Source organism: Abramis brama (genome assembly GCF_963993115.1).
Source record: "Abramis brama genome assembly, chromosome: 3".
NCBI classification, from domain to species: domain Eukaryota; kingdom Metazoa; phylum Chordata; class Actinopteri; order Cypriniformes; family Leuciscidae; genus Abramis; species Abramis brama.
This window is the reverse complement of record NC_139965.1, coordinates 14,058,211-14,079,317: the sequence shown is the minus strand read 5'-3', so window position 1 is coordinate 14,079,317 and position 21,107 is coordinate 14,058,211. Positions and strand designations below refer to the sequence as shown.

At 38.2% G+C, this 21,107-nt stretch overlaps 2 protein-coding genes across 3 annotated transcripts; one reads left to right on the top strand and one right to left on the bottom strand.

Annotated features, from left to right (window-relative positions):
• Positions 1–1,939: 1,939 nt before the first annotated feature.
• LOC311080408 (uncharacterized protein) lies at positions 1,940–10,994 on the top strand. 2 transcript variants are annotated; one of them, XM_084110379.1, is made up of 8 exons: positions 1,940–2,249; positions 2,622–2,687; positions 5,316–5,387; positions 6,159–6,334; positions 6,418–6,475; positions 6,924–7,095; positions 9,025–9,222; positions 9,779–10,994. In XM_084110379.1, the coding sequence occupies exons 1-8, from the start codon at positions 2,238–2,240 to the stop codon at positions 9,892–9,894; spliced, it is 870 nt and encodes a 289-aa protein (XP_083966505.1). In that variant the 5' UTR covers positions 1,940–2,237; the 3' UTR covers positions 9,895–10,994. The 2 variants fall into 2 exon arrangements, with proteins under 2 accessions (XP_083966505.1, XP_083966506.1); XM_084110380.1 differs by lacking the exons at positions 1,940–2,249; positions 2,622–2,687 and adding an exon at positions 2,729–4,928.
• Positions 10,995–11,299: 305 nt separating this feature from the next.
• Positions 11,300–17,104, bottom strand: LOC311080409 (uncharacterized protein). Its single transcript, XM_084110381.1, has 3 exons — positions 16,727–17,104; positions 13,686–14,375; positions 11,300–13,045 (listed from the first exon to the last, which is right to left on the bottom strand). The coding sequence occupies exons 1-3, from the start codon at positions 16,767–16,769 to the stop codon at positions 12,960–12,962; spliced, it is 819 nt and encodes a 272-aa protein (XP_083966507.1). The 5' UTR covers positions 16,770–17,104; the 3' UTR covers positions 11,300–12,959.
• Positions 17,105–21,107: the final 4,003 nt, after the last annotated feature.

Below are 21,107 nucleotides of genomic sequence, written 5' to 3'. Positions count from 1 at the left end.
ATGTATAGGCCTAGCTATATGAACTTGTGACACAGGAAAAGAACATAATGCTCTCTGTCAGACAGAAAGTGAGGTCAGGTTCAAAATTTTAATCATCCGATGACCTTATAACGCTATGAAATTTGCGAATTTAGGAAAGTCCCCTCGTGAGAAAGAGGAAGAATAAATCACAAACTATAATGAGAAACAATGATCACATGCACGTCATATTTCTTATATTGCACTTCTTCGTTGTATTCTGAGAAGAAGTGGCCAAAAGTGAAACGGGAACATTCATGCCAGGGTAGGTGGTGCATCTTTAAAATAGGTACAGGTAATTTAGGTTTGTATTTGTATGTGTTTAAATGACTTGCTGTATTAGTTTTATTATGATAAGTTAATTTTTTTTTTTTTTTTAGAAAAGCCTTTTTAGGGACCCGAGATGCAAATTAGCTTACTCTTGGTGCAATACATTTTCCAGTTTTCGACTGGAATCATGTTTTTTTTTTTTTGTACTGTCCCTATATAAATAAACTTATAAACTTACAAACTTATCATTACATTGGTAGATTATTGTACCAATGTAATGTTATTATTGTACCAATGTACTGTAACCATATTGTTTAAAGTAGAACAATTAATAAAATCCCTGATTAAAACAGAAAGTACATAATGTATTCTGTAGAATATTTGTAGTAGACAAAACACATTCCACTGAGTCTCTTCTGGCAGCTTTGGGCGACTGCTATTGTGTTCACTTCCTGTTGTGGGCAGCAGGTTGACATCACTGTGCTTGATATATGCAGTGAGTCATTTGTCTGTTGACTGTTGAATTCAAGTCAACACAGAATTTAACAGCTACAGATTGTGACCTTTCAGCACATTAATCAAGGCTTCATTTATTAATGTGCTGAAATTACGATAAAGAAGAGTGGCATTTTTTGATAAACAGATGAAACAGCATGAATGCAGCATGAAAATGTATGAAAGAACCCATCACTAACTTATTTGGCACAGGCAATTTCAGCTGTGCATGAGAGACAGATGATTCTCTGACAAGAAAACACTGCTGTCTTCTTGGTTTGTTGGTTTTAGAGCGGTGTATTTGGCACTTGTTAGCTTTCAGGCTTGGAGACCACCAGACCAACCATCTAAACCCCAGCTTAAATTTTTCACCCAAAAATGAAAATGTTGTCATTCATTTCTCACCCTCATGAACACAAATGAAGATCTTTTTAATGAAATCTGAGCGATTTCTGTCCCTCCATTGACAGTCAGCTACACAACTATCACTTTGACGCTTCAAAAAGTTCATAAAGAGATTGTAAAACTAATCCATATGAATTGAGCGGTTTAGTCCAAATTTTCTGAAGAGACTCAATCGCTTTATATGATGAACAGATCATTTGTGTTCTGAAGATGAACGAAAGTATTACTGGTTTGGAACGACATGAGGGCGAGGAGGAGCCTAATGACTTTTATTTATTATAATTAATAAATTTTTGGGTGAACACGTGTAAGTCAAACCACAGTTTCACATATCAAGCATTACTAAATATATATATTTTAAAATCAGTTAACATTTGTTATCAGACCATATGACCAGACAATGTGGCTAAATGAAAATAATAACCTTGTACTACTAAATTAGCCTACAGTGCTGTACCACAGAGCAAATGCAATCCATCTATTTACTTTGGCCTAATTCTTATAACTGAACTCAAAACGGCAGTTGGCTATAAAATCATGTGGCTATAATAAGTTCCAGATTTTGCCTGTTGGTCATAAATGACTCGTAAATCTGTGCACTGATGTAACCATGAATCTTTCAGACGTCATTGACTGTTCGTGCTGGATTTGATTTATCAAATGAATCCTGTAATGGTATTTTAAACGTTACTCTCCAAAAATACAGTAAAAGTATTTACACAGGAGGTGATGTGACATTTTACGTTTTTCTTTGAGAGCACAACATGCAGAAGATCCCTGGGATGGAAGCATCTGCACAATGATCAGCGCGAGAAATACGAAATAAGATCTGAATTCCCATTCACCTGAACCCGTGGGTGAAAAACATTATGAGAGATATTTGCTTGCATTATTAATTTCCAAGGAAAGTGACACAATGTATAGTTAGGGGGAGACAAAGAAGAGGATATGGAAATGGGCGTGACATGCAGTGTGCTTGCAGTAATTTGTCCAATGTAAATGCATCACATTTACGAGTGGTTTGATTGTCCATCGGCGTGCATGTAAACATGAGTTCTGGTGTAAGTATATACAAATGTGCTTGATTGCATGCTTCTTTATTCTCAAACCTCTCGTTTTTGCGGTTAGATATAGTTTGACAGTCATAAATGGTGTTGCAAATGTCGTATTATAATGATGTGTCAGGACTGGAGAAAACATAATCTGTACTCATAGGCTATTAAATACAAGGGGTTTTATTTTCTTATCAACCCATTGCTCAGTAGCTGGCAATGACAGGCTTGGCTGCAGTTGCCTAGTAACGGAGTAATGAGCCCTTAGTAGATGTGGGCTTCATCAAATCCTGTTCAAACAGTTTGTTATATAAGTGTGTATTGTGTACAATATAAGAACAACTAATTAGATAAACTGTTTGCTTTTTGTGACATATGCAGGAACAAGAACACAGGACGAGACTCCAGCACTTTCTGTCCGAACTTGCAATATTGGGTTCTTTACAGGTGGGCTGGTACTGAAGTAGCCTATCATTTCATAGATGAGTGAAGTCTGTGAACAAACTCTGATGTTGGCTTGACAAAGCCTTTTCTGAAAGTTTGAAATAACTTAAAAGCACATTGCAAATGTGTTGCTAGCATGCTGTTAGCATTATTTAATGTTGCTAACATGATTAGCATGTTGCTAGCATGAATTAACATGTTGCTAGCATTAATTAGCACGTTGCTAGCATGAATTAGCACGTTGCTAGCTGTTTAAACAGTTTGTTACCAATAATTAAGCATTTGTTGCTGACATGATTTGGGTCATTCTACAGAAACGTCCACTTTTGGTATGGCAAGATGTCTTAAAATTGATTTCTTTTTCTAACATTTAAACTTACACCACATTATTAGATTACCCTTTGACTTTATGAATACGCATAAATTACAGCTTAATGATTTTTAATTTTTTTTGTACATTTATTTAAAGACCGCATGTACCATTTTTTTGTCACTGGTGTTACCTTACTTCTTTGGCAATATTAAAGGTTTTTATGAAATATTATTTCAATTTTTTTTTCAGCACATGTAGTCAGAGTTAGCGAAAAATAATAATAACGCAACAAATAAGGAGATTGTTTTATTTATTTTAATCAGGTTTGTTAAAAGTGTGCTTGAATGAGGTTAGTTCATCTGCGCTACCATCTATTTGCTATAACAATGAAAATATTTGAAAACCAGTTAAAATCAAGTAATGATGCAATCCTTTAAATCTTAACTTTTGAGTGTAGCAGAATAAAATGGATGTAACATTATTACTATGTCACATGTGACATTGCATTTAATGTGACAGAAAAAAAGACAGTAACACCAGTGACACAATAAAGTTCATCTATAAATGGAAGTCACTGGTGTTACTGGTGTTACCCATAAGAAAGGTGACACCAGTGACAGTAACACCAGTGACAATTTTCATGAAAAATTAATTTTACAAAATGGCTGCTGCAAGGTAACAAACCACATGTTGTCAATCATGGCATACTAACTAAATTAAGTAGTTTAATCCATTTGTATTCTACTTTTTTTACAATTACCTAACAATAAAGTAGGTCATACCAGTGACTTCAACTAAAAGCTTCATATGAAATCATGAGATAAATGAGAAGATTTCTGCTAACTGAAAAGAGACAGTGGATCTACCATGGGCTTTTCTTCATAGATATTCAGGAAATTGGAAGAAGGAAGTCAAGTGATGTCATCAGTGTGATTTTTATTTCAAAATAACAGATTTTTGTTTAACAGTAACACCAGTGACACAACTCCAGGGGACCACTACTTTCATTATAAATTTTATAATATTTATTCTGCATTTTTTTTATATATATCATTTACATAATATATTTTATAGTTATGTATACATTATTGTATTTTAAATGGTGTAAAAATCTGTTATTGACCTCAAAATATAGCATTTTCCCCTCTGTACATGACTGTGGGGACGAGCACTTCTGTGGTGCTTGAAATTCTATATAATTAATAAAAATCAAATATTGCCACATTGGTGGCTCAAGAGGGTGTAATTGTTCAAATAACATATTGTTTTATTTTAAAATGTAAAGAAATTGTAACCCTAAAGTGTTTTTTAAGTGTAATATTTCTGTAAAGGCTAGGGACAGAAAAATGGACATTTTCATAGAATGACCCATTTAACATGTTACTAGCATGATTTAACATTGTTATCATTTGTTAGCATGATTAGCATGTTGTTAGCATGTTGCTAGCATGATTAACATGTCACTACCATGTGGCTAGCTTAAATTAGCATGTTTGCAAGCATCCATGCATGATTTAACAGGTTGTTAGCATGTTGCTAGCATTATTTAACAAGTTGTTAGCACGTTTTAGCATGCTGATAAAGACCACAGGTAGATGTCAAAGGGCTGCATATAGCTACTATATGAATGTTTAACACATTGCTAGCATGAATTAGCATGTTGCTGGCATGTTGACCTAGGATAGTCATTAATTGCTATCTTAATTACTCGCTGCGTCCAAAATCGAATACCTCTCTACTATTTAGCATGTGAAAAACAGTACGCCAACAGAGTATGTCCAAATCCATAGTATTCGAAAAACAGTATGTAAAAAGTCCCCTGATGACCTACTACTTCTGTCGAGATTCTGAAGTGCGCATTCGCTGGACACTTTACTGTCCCATGAGGCCATGTGAGAGGATTTATGAATGGCAGTGAAGCAACACAACTGGTAGGTCACATGAAAATGACAACATGGCAGATGTTGTACGTCCAGATTACATTCATACTACACACACTCACACTATATAGAGCGTACTTTCTTAAGTTGCGAATCTCATATTCAAATGCAGTACCTACTCAAGTATGTGATTTCAGCGTATAAGTCTTATTGTGCAAAAGTCTTGACCCCCTTAATGAAAGTCTATGGGACTTTTCATAGTTTGATCGTCTGTTTAACGGAAATCGTAAGTTGGATCAGTTAGAAAAGATATAGCATACCAAGTCTGAAGGTCTGAAATCTCTAGGAAGAGATACTGTTTAAATTTAGTCTCAGAAGAAGAAGTAGAAGAAAAAATATCTTGCCACTGTTTTCACAGTCTTTTATGTCTGTCTGTAGGGCTTCCATTATTTTCAGCCCTGGCTAAGAGGGAGAGAGGAACTTCTATTGACCGTAGTCAACGATGACTTGGTAGGGTCTTTGTTAATCTGTTCATCTCTCTTTATTTTCTCTCAGACAGTTAACACATATATCCAAAAGTTTAAGATGTTTGGAGATGTTAAAGGGATAGTTCACCCCAAAATGAAAGTGCTGTCATTAGTTACTCACCCTCATGTCATTTTAAACCCATTAGACTTTCGTTCATCTTCGTAACACAAATAAAGATCTTTTTGATGAAATCTAAGAGATTTCTGTCCCTCCATTGACAGCTACACAACTGACACTTCAGAAAGTTCATAAAGAGATCGTAAAACTAATCCATATGAATTGAGCAGTTTAGTTAAAATTTTCTGGAGAGACTCGATCGCTTTATAGGCTGAACTGATTGAATTTAGGCTTTTATTTACATTTAGGCTTTTTTTTACAACATTGATCAACAAACATAAACAGAAGCTCAAATGTGATGCGTAACACGAGAATGAACCTCATTGGTTCTCGCACGTCAAGCGAATATGCTTGAGCTTCCGTAGACAGTCAATGGAGGGACAGAAATCTCTCAGATTTCATCAAAAAGATCTTCATTTGTGTTCCGAAGATGAACGAAAGTCTTACGGGTTTGGAACGACATGAGGGCGAGTAATAAGTGACAGAATTTTCATTTTTAGGTGAACTATCACTTTAAGTCATCAGTTCTAGCGCAGCTACAAACGTCTATAAACACATACTAGTATATCTCTGGAAACAACTGCTGCAGCATCAGTGATAGTTACATCTGATGGCTACGTCGTTCTTCGCTCACAGAGATGGCGTTCTCCTGGGTTCGCTGTGTCTGTGGCCTCCACCTTCACCAGCTCAACCTGCAGTAGCAGTTACAGTCTGGACAGCGATTACGCCAGCTCACCTTTAGCAGGAGAAGAACTACTTCCACAGCACGAACACCAGACACCAGAGGCCACACAGCAACAAACTTCCAGCAGGTGGAGAGGAAATATCCTTTGACTCACTCGAGCAATTATAAACCAAGTGCTGTAAAGCCATTCTTTTCATTATTCACTTATAGGGATGTTGATTCTCATCTTCTCCCAGCCTCACCAAGTGAGAGAGAGATCGCTGTTCCTGTGAGTATCGTTTCAGATTCACAGTCTTCAAGGGCCAATGTCAAATTCACAGATTAAGAACATTACTAAATACACTGGGAAATTGATTAGAGCAGACATAAAGATGAAATACAATATAGGTTGCATAGTGCACCCTTGTATTTTTTGTATTTTTTAAGGTGTCATTGTTACAGTGTAATTATATATTTAAGTACTGAGTAATATTAAGCAACTACATGTACTTACTATAGGGTTAGGTAGGATTAGGATTTGGTTGAGGGTTAGTTGCATATAATTATGCATAATTTACTGTTATTACTACATGTAACATATGTAACAAGGACACTGTAAAATAAAGTGTTACCGTATTTTCCCTTTGACTTTTGAGTTTTCTTTAAGATATCAAGACAAAATTTCTGATTGTCTAGCAGTAATCAAGGGTCTCAAAAGAGTTTTTCTCTCATTGCAGGAAATGAACTGCACCCTGTTCCTGTTAGCCGGCTATGCCAAGTATGGGCAACCTTATGCCTGGATTAGATCCAATCACGAGCGCCTAGTAAACGTTGGAGGAACTGATACGCTAGTCAAGGATACACCAATGAAACTTAAGTCCATCACAGACTGGGTTTCAACATCCCAAGGTTTTAAGATCAACTTTTATTGGCCATAATTTCACTATTTTATTATATACACACCATTTATTTATGTTCCTGGCTCAAGGTTTAGAAACTTTTAAAAGGTTAAAGATTATGTATGAATGCACATATGGCTTACTTTAGTGGCTTATGGTGGTCGTACATACAAATAGTTGTGTGTTACCATAATACTTATTAACGCCCCAGCAAACATCTTGCCTTTACCTTTTAGCAAAAGAACTAAACTGTACGCTTACACAACAACGATGTACTAAACACGGAAAAGTTTTTCCTTTGGGTTTTTTCGTGCACAGATGACAACCCCCTTCAAACAGATCCATTAACTAAAAACAATTTATTATTATTAAATAAATAAAAAATGCATATTAAATCACAATCGCAATATTGGTTTAAAAAAAATCGCAATTAGATTATTTTCCAAAATCATTCAGTCCTTATTCAAATACTTGCACTTTGAAACGCATACGAAGGTTTCAGTTTTTAGTTGAAAACGTTGTTGTGTAAAAAGCCCCTGGTTATAAAGAAGTTTTAATTTTCAACTAAAAACATAAAACTTTTTTATGCGTTTTGACCGTTAATTTACTTTACAACGGTGTTTTGGGGGCCTAAAAATGCACATTTTTGAAAATGGGTTTCAAAGTGCAAGTTTTTGAAAACGATACTGTTATCATCTCCATGTAAACCACAAAAATGCGAATTTGTGAAAACAGTGACGCGCATGAGTATGAAATGTTCAGTCTATAGACGTGTAGTGTTTCTTTACAAAGTGACATGGCCAACTACTGGCCTGGCATGAATGATACAGCATTTTTAGTAGTTTTCGCAGTTCCGTGTGAACGTCAAGTCACCTTTATTTGCATAACACTCTATACAATACAAATTGTTTCAAAGCAGCTTTACAGTGATAACAGAAAAATTATTCAATGATGAAAACAGTGCATTTCGGCTGTACAGCAGCTCTAAAAGAAAACACTGTCATTGTTCAGCTGAAGTCAGTTCAGTGTTGATTCAGTTACGTTTTAAAGTTCATCAATTATTAAATTAGTTAATTTCATCTAAAAAAGCAGTTCTACAGAAAACAGTGATGTCATTGTCCAGCTCAGTTCAGTTCTCATCCAATAGTGTCAGTACAGTCAGATCAATAATATTGTTGAATATTAAGTGTCCCCGATTAAGCAAGCCAGGGGCCGGTTTCACAAAGATAGACTTTGACTATGGCTTAGATATAGTAGATGGTCAGACTTCAGATAGACATCTAAATCAGACTGTTGCACAAAGCACTTAAGACTATCTTAAGTAGGACTACACTGCAATGCATTCTGGGTAAAATAAGACACTTTTCAAAACAAAAATGGCGGATCGAGTAAGCGCATTCAACCGCTCAGTGCAGTTTACCCCAGCGGAAAATATGTGTTCATTGGAGGAGTATAACAGTTACAAGGACATTTTACTTGGGAAATTTAGCGGAGAATGTAGTAACAAGAAGAAATGTTTAAATTATGAGCCATTTTCCCTTTTCTTTTGGCTGTTTGTAATGTAACTGATTGTTACTGCTGGTTGCCAAGGTAACATAGAGTCTTAGACCTAAGTTAGCCTAGGGGTAATATAAGGTGTCTGATTTTTTTGGTCTAAATTAAGTCAGTCTTTATTTTTGTAAAAACAGTCTAACTTGAATTAGCCTAGTCTATGAGCAAATTTTAGACTTGTCTAACACTATAGACCGGTCTAAAACAGCTTTGTGAAACCGGCCCCAGAGGCTTCAGGCTGCATCACAAGTCAGTCATCAGATTGTGGACAACGTTGTCTTCTGTACGCGAAAAACGCAAAAACGACCATTTTTAGTACATAGTTGTTGTGTAAACATACCCTTAGAGGAGCCTTACATAACACACTAAACATGTCTCTGCCCTGCAGGAACTCATGTATGGGACATAGTGAGTGAGTTGGTGGGACTGTGCACCATGCCGCCTCCCGACAACCCCTTCTCTCTGGACATGCGCTACCTCCAAACCCTGTCCCTCCCAGAGCGCTTCCTGGCCACCGGGGCCCTCCTGAATTTCCTGGAGATGATTGTGGTTCAGGGAAGCCGAGAGGAACCGTTCTATGATCTGGGTGAGCACAGAGCTTGAATTTCTTTGAAAGATTGGAGTCCGGGAAATCAGGATCCAAACATTTTGAAAGTTCTATTGTCCTTGTGCTCACAAGATAAGGGGTGTAAGAAAAACAATAAATCTAAACACAGCGAAGTCTTAGGCTTGATTCATACTATTGTAAGGCCTGCCCTATCATGTATAGTGTTGTATGAAAATTTTTCACATTAAACTATATAGATTTTTGGGTGAATTTCAGGTGATCTCAGCATGAGAGAGCAAATTATTACAATACTGAGGTGATTGACTGTGAATGTGTCTTGGATGGGAATGCTAATTTCGCAAGAGAGAGTTCAGATGTTAATTCCTTTGTTTTCTCAGAGAGTAGCCCTCTCTTCCAGTTCTTCCAGTTTCTCCAGTCGTACAATACATCCTGTGTCTGTTGCATATAATCACTAATGTATTGTATAATCACTTTCTTTTCTGCTAGAGCCACAGCTTTTACCAAGTTCGTGTAAAACAGGCCTTAGGCTAGTTTTTTTACCATCATCCTCTGTTTCTTCTGGTGTGTTTCCTAGTTGTGGCAGAGTTGGTGCCATTGAGACGACTTCATTTCCAAAGCCTCTCTGACTTCCAGAAGTTTAAAGGCTGTGACAGGTTTCACAGGACTTTAAGTCACTTACCCGACGAATGAGAACTGATGGTTCAAAATACAACATGCAAGAGTTTTCAATTCCAGAGGATTTTTACAATTGGCCTAAAACTCCAAACATCACAATCTAGAACGGTTAAACCATGAACTAATACAGAATGTTTTGTTCTTTCTTTATTTTGATACTAAGAAACATTAATTTATGTGTAAACAAAGAGGTTTAATAATGACAGCTTTAGCCCCATGACTTTAAGCTCCTAACTGTCAGCCATGGCATGTTTTTGTGAACCACAGCACGTATGTCTTTGAAAAGTTATGAAATCAGACCAGGAGTATTTTAATCCCTCGCATTAAAAGATTTGCGCCCCATGACTTATGAAGAAACTGTTCCCTCTTTAAGGATGTAGTCTGTCCTGGAAGTCAATGAAAACACTGACTTTTTAGGGGCCGTTTACACAACACCGTTTTCTACTAAAAATGGAAAACTTTTGATGCTTTTGGCCGACAACAGTGTTTTGGGGGCCGGAAAATGCTAACTTTTAAAAACAGGTGTGCAAGTTTTTGAAAACAATACTGTTATAGTCACCGAATTTGTGATTGTGAATTTGTGTGTTAGTGTTTCTTTACAAAGTGACATTGCCAATTACTGACCTGACATGCGTTTTCATGGACCCGTGTGAACAGGGATCATTTTGACAACATTGTTGTCTGTACGCAAAAAAAACGCAAAGGAAAAACTTTACTGTTTTAAGTACATCGTTGTCATGTAAGCGTACCTTTAGAAGTTATTGGTGTCTTCACTATTAACTCTTTCCCTTCCATTGACAAAAATTTCCATCATTTATGAGACAGCGCTTCTGGCTTTCCATGTTTTCACTGTTATATGGTAGGGGGCGCTATTGTGCATCTCACTGAAAGAGTACTGAATCTCCTGATCAAAACACATGCGAAGAAGCAGCAGAGATGTAGTCTTTGACAAAAACACATTTTTTTCTCAGCTTTCTGCTCAAAATGTTGCTTTTTTAATGAAACCTATCCATATTAAAATGTTGATTTAAAAAAGTAGATTCTTAAACTAGAATAAAACTTTTTTTTTTTAAGTGGAGGGAATCCTGGAGGATCAGTTTTTTTTTTTGATATATTGCATGTTCAGATATTCATATAACAAAATATGCTGTGAGCAATGACATTTTTGTGAAAATTATCACACACAAAAAAACTGCCGGCTGGCGGGGAAAGTGTTAAAAATAAAGGTTCCAAAAGGCGGTTTTCGCAGCGATGTCATAATTCTTCACACTTTTTCCCACAATTAAGAGCCTTCTGTGCAATGAAAAGGTTCCATGGATGTTAAAGGTTCTTCATGTAACCATCAATGCCAATAAAGAACCTTTATTTTTAAAGAGTCTTTTGTCTGTTTAATAAGTGAATAGAATACAAGACACAAATGTTTCATGTATAAAAAGTTTAATATTCCATAAAATATATTTAAATAGGTACACGCGAATAGTTTTAAAACAAGGTACAAGAACATTCATAGAACATTAAACACCTCATAAAGCAGACAGAACAGATCCAACAACAGACCTGAAGTCTTTGTAGTGCCAGATATGGTTTAATACAACTTTAAATAAAATCCATATGGATAAAACAGGGAAGAAAAAAAAATCCTTTGAAGTAATTGCCCTAACGCATCAGGCACAATGTTTAATACAATGAGGCACTGATTGTATAGCCTACTACTGTGATATATGATGCAATTCTCAGTAAGCATAATGTAACTGTGTGAAGGAAAGTGCTAGACAATCTTTGAACTAGGAAAACTTGATCGTTCCAGTCATACGAAGCAGAACGTCCTTGTTTAAAATACTTATGCAACCAGGCCACTTAAAAATGCTTCCTTGTGCTTCACAACTGCATGTAACTGCAGTGCAACGATGCTGCTTTTTCAAGGACATGACGCTCTATGCAAACATACCTTTGAATCAGTCAGCATTCTGATGTCACAAGCGGTTGCCTGGAGACAGTTGGCTTTTGTTCCTTTTTTAAGAAAAATGGGCTGATGTTCTAAAAACTTGCAGTTACAGAGAAAAAAAAGAAAAGAAAAAAATTATGGTCTCAAAAGCTGCTGGAATGCAGGTGCATAGAGAGAATACTTCTCATTTTCAGAGTAATACCAGTACATCTACACTTCATTATCTGTTGGGAATTAGAACCTACGCTTCAAGTTCAAAGCTTGAATGACTCAAGCTATGAATAAAAATGGCAAACTGAGGTAGAACCCGGCAAAGCATGATATGGCTATAAGACAAGACCACCAGAAACAAAAATCTCAGTACCTCCGTCTTTCCAATGCCAAATTACAACCAGTCCTGATTGTCAAGTCGGTCCTGATGCCAAGTAAATATGCAGTAAATAATTCACTATGAATGATGTTCACAGAGGATATGAATTCAATATCATTAGTAACAATGTGTAGAGATTTGGCCATATGAAAAAGAGCATTTGGAAGCATACAGTACTGTAGGATAAAAAGCTGATTGTCTTTACCATAAAAAGCATTACTTCCATTGTGCATTTGGGATAGAAACACTTTTAAAACGCTGACGTTCTGATCGTGCTACTGTTTACCATCATGCATCCACCCTCTTTCCACACGGATCCTCTCTTCATACCTCTAATACAAACAAAAACAGTCTCTTTGCTCATCAGTCACATTAACAAACTACCCAGACATGTACACAGAGGAGGAGACTGACTAGAAACACTCAACCCTGCGATACATACACGGCTTTGATACCAGTTCAGTGCAGATGAACAGCTTTGGTTTGTCTCTTAGTCCAACTCAAACAGAGATAAAATGACTGAATCCATCAACTTTCTAAAGCACAAATAATTATCTCTGGAAACCTATAGTTTATCACTTTGGTAAATCGGTAACCTCAAATGTGTTGGCTGTTCAGACACAGACTCGGCACAAGCTTGAGCTGCAAACTCTATCAAAGCTCAAAAGTTCCACCAGTTGTAGGTGTGGTTGTCCTTTTCCTCACATTCAATTGTGGAAATTCCCAGGCATCACAAAATTAAGCTCCAGGGTGTGACGGGGACTCTCAATGCCAGTTGTCGCTGGTAGAACCTCTTCTGGTGATGGAACGGAGAGGACTGTGGGACACCGACCCCCTCTTCTTCCAACGAACTGCAACACAAAACAAAATACAGTTACAACTTTGAAATGGAAACCAAAAAAGAACATTGAGGAAATTCGAATTTTACAAGATTCTAGTGCAGAAGTTCTCAACTCTGGCTCTCGAGATCCACTGTCCTGCTCCAAACCTAATCAAGCGAATCAAGGTCTTCAGGATTACTAGAAAGCTGCAGGCAGGCGAGTTTGATCAGGGTTAGAGCAAAACCTCTGGAAAATTGTTTTCAAGGGCCAGAGTTGAGAAGAGAACCCCTGTTCCAGTGCTTGCATTCCTCATTGCACTCATTAACATTAATGCATTTGGCAGATGCTTCCATCCCAAGCAACTTGCATTGCATTCAAGGTACACATTTGATCAGTTCATGCATTCCCTGGGAACTGAACCCATGACATTGGCATTGCTAGCACCATGCTATTTGAGCTACATACTCAGTTCCTGGAGAGCCACTGTCCTGCAGAGTTTAGCTCCAACCCTAATTAAACACTCCTGAACCAGAAATTCAAGATCTTCAGGATTGTTAGAAACTTCCAGGAAGGTGTTTCAGAGCTGGTTACAACTCTGCAGGACAGTGGCACATGTGAGCTACAGGAATCTTGCACTCATCAGTCTTCACTTTGTCCCTCTTTAACTCACCTTTTCCCAAACTGGCTGGCAATGTTGACCCTCTGGGTGCTGTGGGCGTACCGGGCATCTCCGGCTCTTTAGTGATCCCGTCCCCCTGCGGCAAGGTGGCGCATCCACCCTGCCAGTCATTGAGCGCTCGCTGAAACGACCTCGCTAGGCAGGCGGTCATGTCCTTCGCCCTTTCTGCCCGACTGCACCAGAACACTCTGCATTGCAGTTGCTGACCGGGCTGCCTGCAGATGTACAGAAACACATTGGGTCTGGCCGTGTGCGAGGCGCAGTACGCAATGTCCTGCAAGTAAGTCTTAGTGAGCTGCCTTCCGGTGCTCAGTTCTTTAACTTCAACGTATCGGGGCCGCACTACCAGGGCATGGTCTTTCGAAAGCTTCCCGGGGGCCCCGTCTAGCAGTCGATCGATGGCTTCCTCCGCCTGTTCTAAGTCCAGGGAGAAGATCTTTTTGGTGCCGAGGTAGTGCACCTTGAAGAGGGGATCGCCATGAGATAGGCTCTCTGTACGGTCCCGACGGAATCGACGACGCAGAGCCGCCGGTGAGTTCTTTAGAGTTTGCATCAGATGGAAAGAGGCCAGAGCCATCGTGGGAGAAGATAAAAGTGGAGCTTTTTTGGAGTCACAGGGATCCTTCTCTTGCTTATCCAGTAAGCCTCCCAGTGTGGCGCAGCAGAGTATAGCCTTGAGATCTGAAACAGAGGAGGAAGAGAAAGAAACTGTCATACTCATCAAATCACAACACAACTGGAAAACACATTAAACAATGCAGGTATGATTGAAATTGAAATTTCTTTCCCCAAAAGAGATATTTACTCAAGTGTGGTCTAAGTGTTACTTTTCATTACCAGGTTTTTCCACTTCATTTATATGTTTAGCCACACGTTATACATGTTTAAGTATAAAAATTACTTAGAACATTGTGTTCTTATGTTGCAATCAGACTGCAACTATCTGTGACCTTTTCATGGAAAAATGGTCACAAATAAACCCACACCAATGATCTCAGGATAGGATCAGTTTCAGTCAAGCATTAACACACACGTGTGCATTGTGTCCTCCTGCATGCAGCACAGGAGCCACATTTGCGTCTAGCAAGAGTGGAAGAACGTCTGTGAGTCATCCGAGACACTTTGCTGGAAAAAGGACGTTAATGAACCTGTGTATGTGTGTGGGGTGGGCATCGAGAAGTACTTTCCACTTCAATTTAGCAGCTTCTCACCATGTTGAAGGGGCTTAATACGATTTTGTTCAAGTTTAGATGAGTAGGGAAGGACAAATTTAAAAAAAAAAAAAACCTGCCCAAAACTGATAAGCCACTAATTATTTTACCTTATAGCTGATAACTGCAAAATGACCAACATTAAAATGTATAAATACAACCTAAAAGTGAGTTTAGGCATCAGAACATTCAATAAATATTAATTTAGAGATTGGCTAAAGATTACATTTAAGTGTCATTTCACAAATTTGTGTTTTTAAAGATTAATTTTAGCGTTAAATCACAGCACATGTAATCTAAATGTAAAAATAGAGGAAATGAGCATACACATAATTAAATATCTAAATACGGTCTGATACTGATGAATACATTTCTAATATTGGCTGATAATCAATACAGTACCAATATATATCATGCATCACAAGTTTCTGACCAAGAAACTGATGACCAAGCTCAAGCATGTCCCATAAGTATATACTTAGTATGTAGAAACATGCACACCACCCATTTCAAACATGTACTTTAACAAAACCCTTGAGGGCCTCATTGGGTCAAGTCCAAATGCATGGACGGGTGTTGAAGTTCCACCTTGCAGAAATTATGTAACACTTGAAGCTGTTTTTTTTTCTTCCATTGTCTTGTTCTCCAGAAAACAAACCTCACTTTTATTCCCACATTGTGTTGGCCATGTGGCCGATAGCATTGTGCTGCACTTTTTTTTCCCTGCTGTCTTTTTCCTGGCCCATTATTTGAGCATTCCCAGAGGCTTCTGATGTTGGTCACCACTCAGACGTCCAACTGTTTTTAGCCCTGATGCCTATTGAAGAGAAACTTTCTACAGGAAACAGCTTTAGACGACATCCCGCCAACTTCAAAATATTTCTTGTCCCAAAGACAATGGTGTGTAGCGTGTCATGTAAGGAATGCCAACACTAAATAACCAAGACTGATTTGATCTAGAGGCAACAAGACACATACAGTACACACACCTGTAAGGAAATGACCTCTCAGTTAGCCAACCTTTGCAAACATCTGACCCAGAATGAGATTAGTGACCGATGTCTGAAATGGCTTCTTTTTCTTTTGTTCACTACATTTGAATAATTATATTACATTTGTCTGTGATGTTGCCTCATTTGTTGTCAAGAGACACTCAGATGTACTCGCATGATAAGGACGTTCATAGTCAAATACAGTAGGCAACTAGACGTACATGTAAAGTCATTCTGATTGTTATCCTCTAGTTGCAGCTAATAATAGAGATAAGCTTTTTTAAACATGCTGTGGTCAACATGCAGGAAAAACACAGCTTTAACTGACTTTAAAAGTATGAATTGAACTTTAGTCAGAGATTCACTGTGGTCATCCACAAGCCTTGAAGAGTTGATTATTAGAAATAGGTGCAATTACTTCATAGTGGTTGAATCACTATGTTTTTGTTTTTTTATATATATATATAACGGATGCCAATACTGATAAAATTGCTTACACTTCTTCCAGCCTGGTTTTACTGTGGTTGGTTCTGATCAGGTAAAAAAAATTATAAAATGTAATAGTAATTGTTGAATTGAGTCTGACAGACATCCATTAGGCTACTGCATAAAGACAAATAAAAATGGTCAACTAAAGGAAAAAATAAAATAAAAAATAGATGAGACCAGTTGCTACTTTTCATCGGTTTAGGCTGAGAGACCATCTTAAACTAATGTATTAGCCTACTATAAGGATGACAGAACAAAAAAAACTAATGTGCACAAATAAAGTTTATTAAACCGTGTAGGCTACACTTCATTTCCACATACAATTCAGTAAAAGACTCACCTTTCATGCACTCTTCGCTTTTGGTCCGGCACAGATAAATCATGCGTCCTCCGCAAACAACTGAATGGCAAGTAGACGTCCAAACCTCGTACTTTATGTCACCTCGTGAACCGTTTTTCACTAAAATCGAAACTGTAGCGGTAGGGACGCTTCACGATACACTGAAACCAACGCGCTCTTTTACAATGTCGGGATTGGATATGAAACGAGGCAAACGCATGTTCTCCTGGCGTGGGCCGCGCGTCTCTGCTTACCTCACTCTGCGCGCTCTGACAAACCGAGTGATTCAGGCTCGCGTCGCTGCGCTGTATTTGAGCGGCGTGGGAACGCCTCCGCGCCGCAAGGAGATGTGAGGCAACCACGAGGAGACGGAGTTAACGAGTGCTGGAAGAACTGTATGAGGAGGAGGGTGTGTGAGCAAAGTTCAGCCCTGAAGAAAGCGTCAGCGATGTACCCAAAAATAAGATTCACCAGGGACAACGACCATTTAACTTTTGGTTTGGTGGAGTGAGAAAATGAATATGTAAATGCTCAAGAACAGATAACATCGAAATATGACAAACTTGCTGTAAGTACACTGACTGATAAGGGAACACTACACCTGCATGTGTTTGTGTGACTATATTTAGCAGGCTACTTTTGCACTTTTTGACTGGTGTGTGCTTTCCTGCACATACAGGTGATACAATGTAGGTGGTAGAGGTGTATAGGTGGTATATAAAATATAAATGAATGATAACACATTCAGTGTGTTGCTTAATTAGTATTATCTTTTAAAATCAAGGTCAAATTTTAATTTAAAGGCCTATATTTGACTCTTTATTAGACAGCTGACAAGCTTTGGAAACTAGGGAGTGTTAGGTGACTTGTTTTAAAAAAAATATATAGTTGATTAGAAGGTTATAACACTTTCTATGAGTATGTTTACACAACAACAATGTACTAATGCATTTTTCATGTACAGACGACAACATTGTTAAAACGATACAGTTAACACACATCCACCAAAACAACTAAAAACGCCGTATCGCTTGCCTGGCCAGTAGTTGGCGATGTCACGTTGTAGACTGAACATGTAATATGCATCACCGTTTTCAAAAATTTGTGTTTTTGTTGTTTACACAGAAACAATAATGGTATCATATTCAAAAACTTGCACTTTGAATTTCCAAAGTTGACGTATAAATGAACGGCCAAAACATAAAAAGTTTTCTGTTTTTAGTTTTTAAAACGTACCGTGTAAGCGCCCCCTAGTTTCACTTTTATGGACCCACAAAGGTTGCACAAAATGTGACAGTGTAGACATTTGAAGCAAATGAGACTCAAATTAATTTAGCAAATTCAAAGTGTTAATTAGTGGGGTGAGTAACTGAAAGGTTAATGATCATGGGCCATCAATACCAAGGTTGCTTATTTATTCTCAAATGAAGATGATACATCACATGCAGAATTTAATATGCTATATATTGCTGTTGTGCCAGAGCAAGACACTTAACCTCAGAGAGGGGTGAACTTTTTCTGGAATTATTTTACTATACAGTACGTCCCTTAACAGCATCTTTCCCATTGCAACCAGAGCCTTCACACTGTTCAGCCCCCCGTCAAACTGCTACACACCATTTAGCAAATTGGCTGTAATTTGTTTGTACTTATCTCTTCTGCACTGCTAGTTATGCTTCGCTCTGTCAGTAATGTGTTTAAACTGTACTTTTATTGTTTGATTGTAACGTATGATTTCATTTTATCTGTTTATCTCTTTCTATTCCACTGCACATTATTGAATTTCCACCAGCCTGGTTTAGTGAAATTGGGAATCTTTTCTCCTAAATAGTAAATTCTGATTAAAAAAAAAAAGTGAAATAGAGTCCACACATTACTAAGATTGGATGTCTTATATTTTAGAAGAATTAAACATTTATTTGTGTTTTAATAGTTTTCTGTGTTTTTCAGTAGGTGAACGTGAATTGAGTTAATTCATGCCATGTGTTTAGACTGAACACTGAAAGGAACACTGAGCCCCTGTGTAATCAGCAACTGGGAGGCTTGGGAGACACACCCACCAAAGTACCTTTGGTAGCACAGCAGTGCTATTATACATCTGCCAATGACGCCACAACCCCCCCCCCCCCCCCAACAACACAAACACACACACCAAATGCATAATGAGTCCAACACATTCAGTACAAACACACTGTCTTTCATGTAAACCCAACATGAAAAACAGTGTGCCAGGTTCATTGCACGATGCCAAAGCAGGAATGACTGAACAATTGTCACGGGTAAATCTTTTGACGTAAACCACTTCATGTTTTTGCCAGTAGGATGGCAAATTGACATGAACAAGTAGGGCATCATACGTGCAAAAATAATTATATAAATGCAATAGAAACACTGCTGTATAAAAAGAAATACAACCATTTGTGGATAAAACTGTCTTATCTGTGATCTTTTTGGTTATATCTTTGATCTTAATCTAATGTCCATCAAGTTGTGTTGTTATTTTTAGGGGTGGGGTTGCTATATGTGGAGCCTGAGAACTTCAAGAAAGCAAAACATAAAAAGTGTTTGCTGTTTTCTTTCTTCAACTCAACATCTTAGTAATCAGAGCAACCACCCACTTTTTGAAAACCTCCATATCTTATCTCACAGACCTCAACTAAAGCTTTCCAACAAAAACAAGAAAATCTCAAAACGCAGACAGTGCCTGCTCTAAATAGGGAACATTTTAAATTGTCTAAAATGTGATTTGGGCTTTTTCTTTAAGCTGGTAGTAGGTATTTAGCAGATGTTTTAACCAGGGGTGCGTTTCCCGAAAGCATTGTTAGCCAGCTATGGTCACAAGTTCCAATATAGTTCTACAAGTCTGTGTTTCGATGAACATTCGCAAACAGCATCGCAAAGTTGTGTGGTTGGAACGACAGCTCTTGACCTGTGGCTAGGTTCTTGTTTACATGACGTGGACTTAATAAATCCTTATTTTGAGCAAAATAAGCTAGCTGACATTCAGTACAATTTATATCTTTTATTTCAAATACATACAAATGTAATTTACGTCACTTATTTAACACATCAGTATATCAAGAGATTTAAAGCACTGTTTTTGTAGACATGCTCTAGCAAAAAAAAGCAAAATAACTGAGAAAATTACATTTAGTCCTCAAAAGCCATGTCAATAATTTATAGCAAAAAATCTGGCATTAATTAGATCTCAAACAGATTAATTAAAAGTAAGTTATCACTCCACCACCTGCGTTTGTTTTCTCAGAGGGGCCTGTCCACAATCCCGAGGGCAATTCAAGGCCCCCGTTCGAGTCGCTCACAACAACCAACCTTCAGCCTCTTTTGCTAAAGACCGCCTTTCTGCTTTGGCATCGGTCAAGCACGTTCGTGACTTGCAGGCACTTTCAGAGGATGCATCTTGCCTCAAGTTTGGGCCTAATGACAGTAAAGTCGTCCTTATACCGAGAGGAGGCTATGTGCCTAAGGTGCTTTCCACGCCCTTCAGAGCACAAGTTATAAGGCTCTCTGCTCTCCCTTCCACTGAGGATGAGCATGCGCCACACCCACTCTGCCCGCTTCAGGCCCCCAGGGCGTACATTGAGCGTTCTAGCCAGTTCCTACAATCAGAGCAGCTCTTTGTGGCTTCGGAGGCCGCTCAGAGGGGCTTCCAGTTACGAAGCAGAGGCTTTCTCGATGGATAGTGGCTGGATATCTCTTTGAGTTTGCAGTGCCCTATAGGAGTAAGGGCCCACTCCATCAGGGGAATGGCCTCCTCTTGGGATTGGTCTAGCGGAGTGTCCATTGCTGACATCTGTGCGGCGGTTGGCTGGTCCTTGCCATCAAACTTTGCCAGGTTTTACCACCTGGACGTTCCTGCTCTTCAGGCACGCATATTGTCTGCATAGCCAATCCCCAAACTCTGGGGTCTTACTTCTGGTGGCAACGGCATCATGCCTTACGGGCTTCGCCCCTAGACCCGAGCCCGTTTTACTGGACAAACTTTAAAGTCTCACTATAATTCTCGTTCCAGTTATCTCAGGAACCGAGGTTATGTTAGTAACCGAAACGTTATCATTATAGTTATTTTGGTGTGAACGGGGCTTAAGGGTGTTTTGATACTTCAGTTTGCTATGCTTAAGTTGAAGTGGTTTAACCAGTTTTACATGAACGTCTTGAGTTTCACAGTGCTTATTCATTAACATGCACAAATACATTCTTCTGCATGGTGCAGAGTCATGATGCTGATTCATAATGAGGCCAATTACAAATAATTACAATGAAATTCAAATGCAACAGTGAGAGATATACATAATTTACGCTTGTGGTATCTGATTTGGAAAGACTCCTAATATGCTTCTAACAGTTAATGTACATTATTGTT

Coding starts and splice junctions, on each gene's coding strand:
- LOC311080408 (XM_084110379.1), top strand. Junction 2,688..5,315: donor CAATATTGGGTTCTTTACAG/GTGGGCTGGTAC, acceptor GTCTGTCTGTAG/GGCTTCCATTATTTTCAGCC. Junction 9,223..9,778: donor GGAACCGTTCTATGATCTGG/GTGAGCACAGAG, acceptor TGTGTTTCCTAG/TTGTGGCAGAGTTGGTGCCA.
- LOC311080409 (XM_084110381.1), bottom strand. CDS start 16,769: ATGATTTATCTGTGCCGGACCAAAAGCGAAGAGTGCATGAAAG. Junction 14,376..16,726: donor AAGCGAAGAGTGCATGAAAG/GTGAGTCTTTTA, acceptor CCTCTGTTTCAG/ATCTCAAGGCTATACTCTGC. Junction 13,046..13,685: donor GCCAGCCAGTTTGGGAAAAG/GTGAGTTAAAGA, acceptor TTTGTGTTGCAG/TTCGTTGGAAGAAGAGGGGG.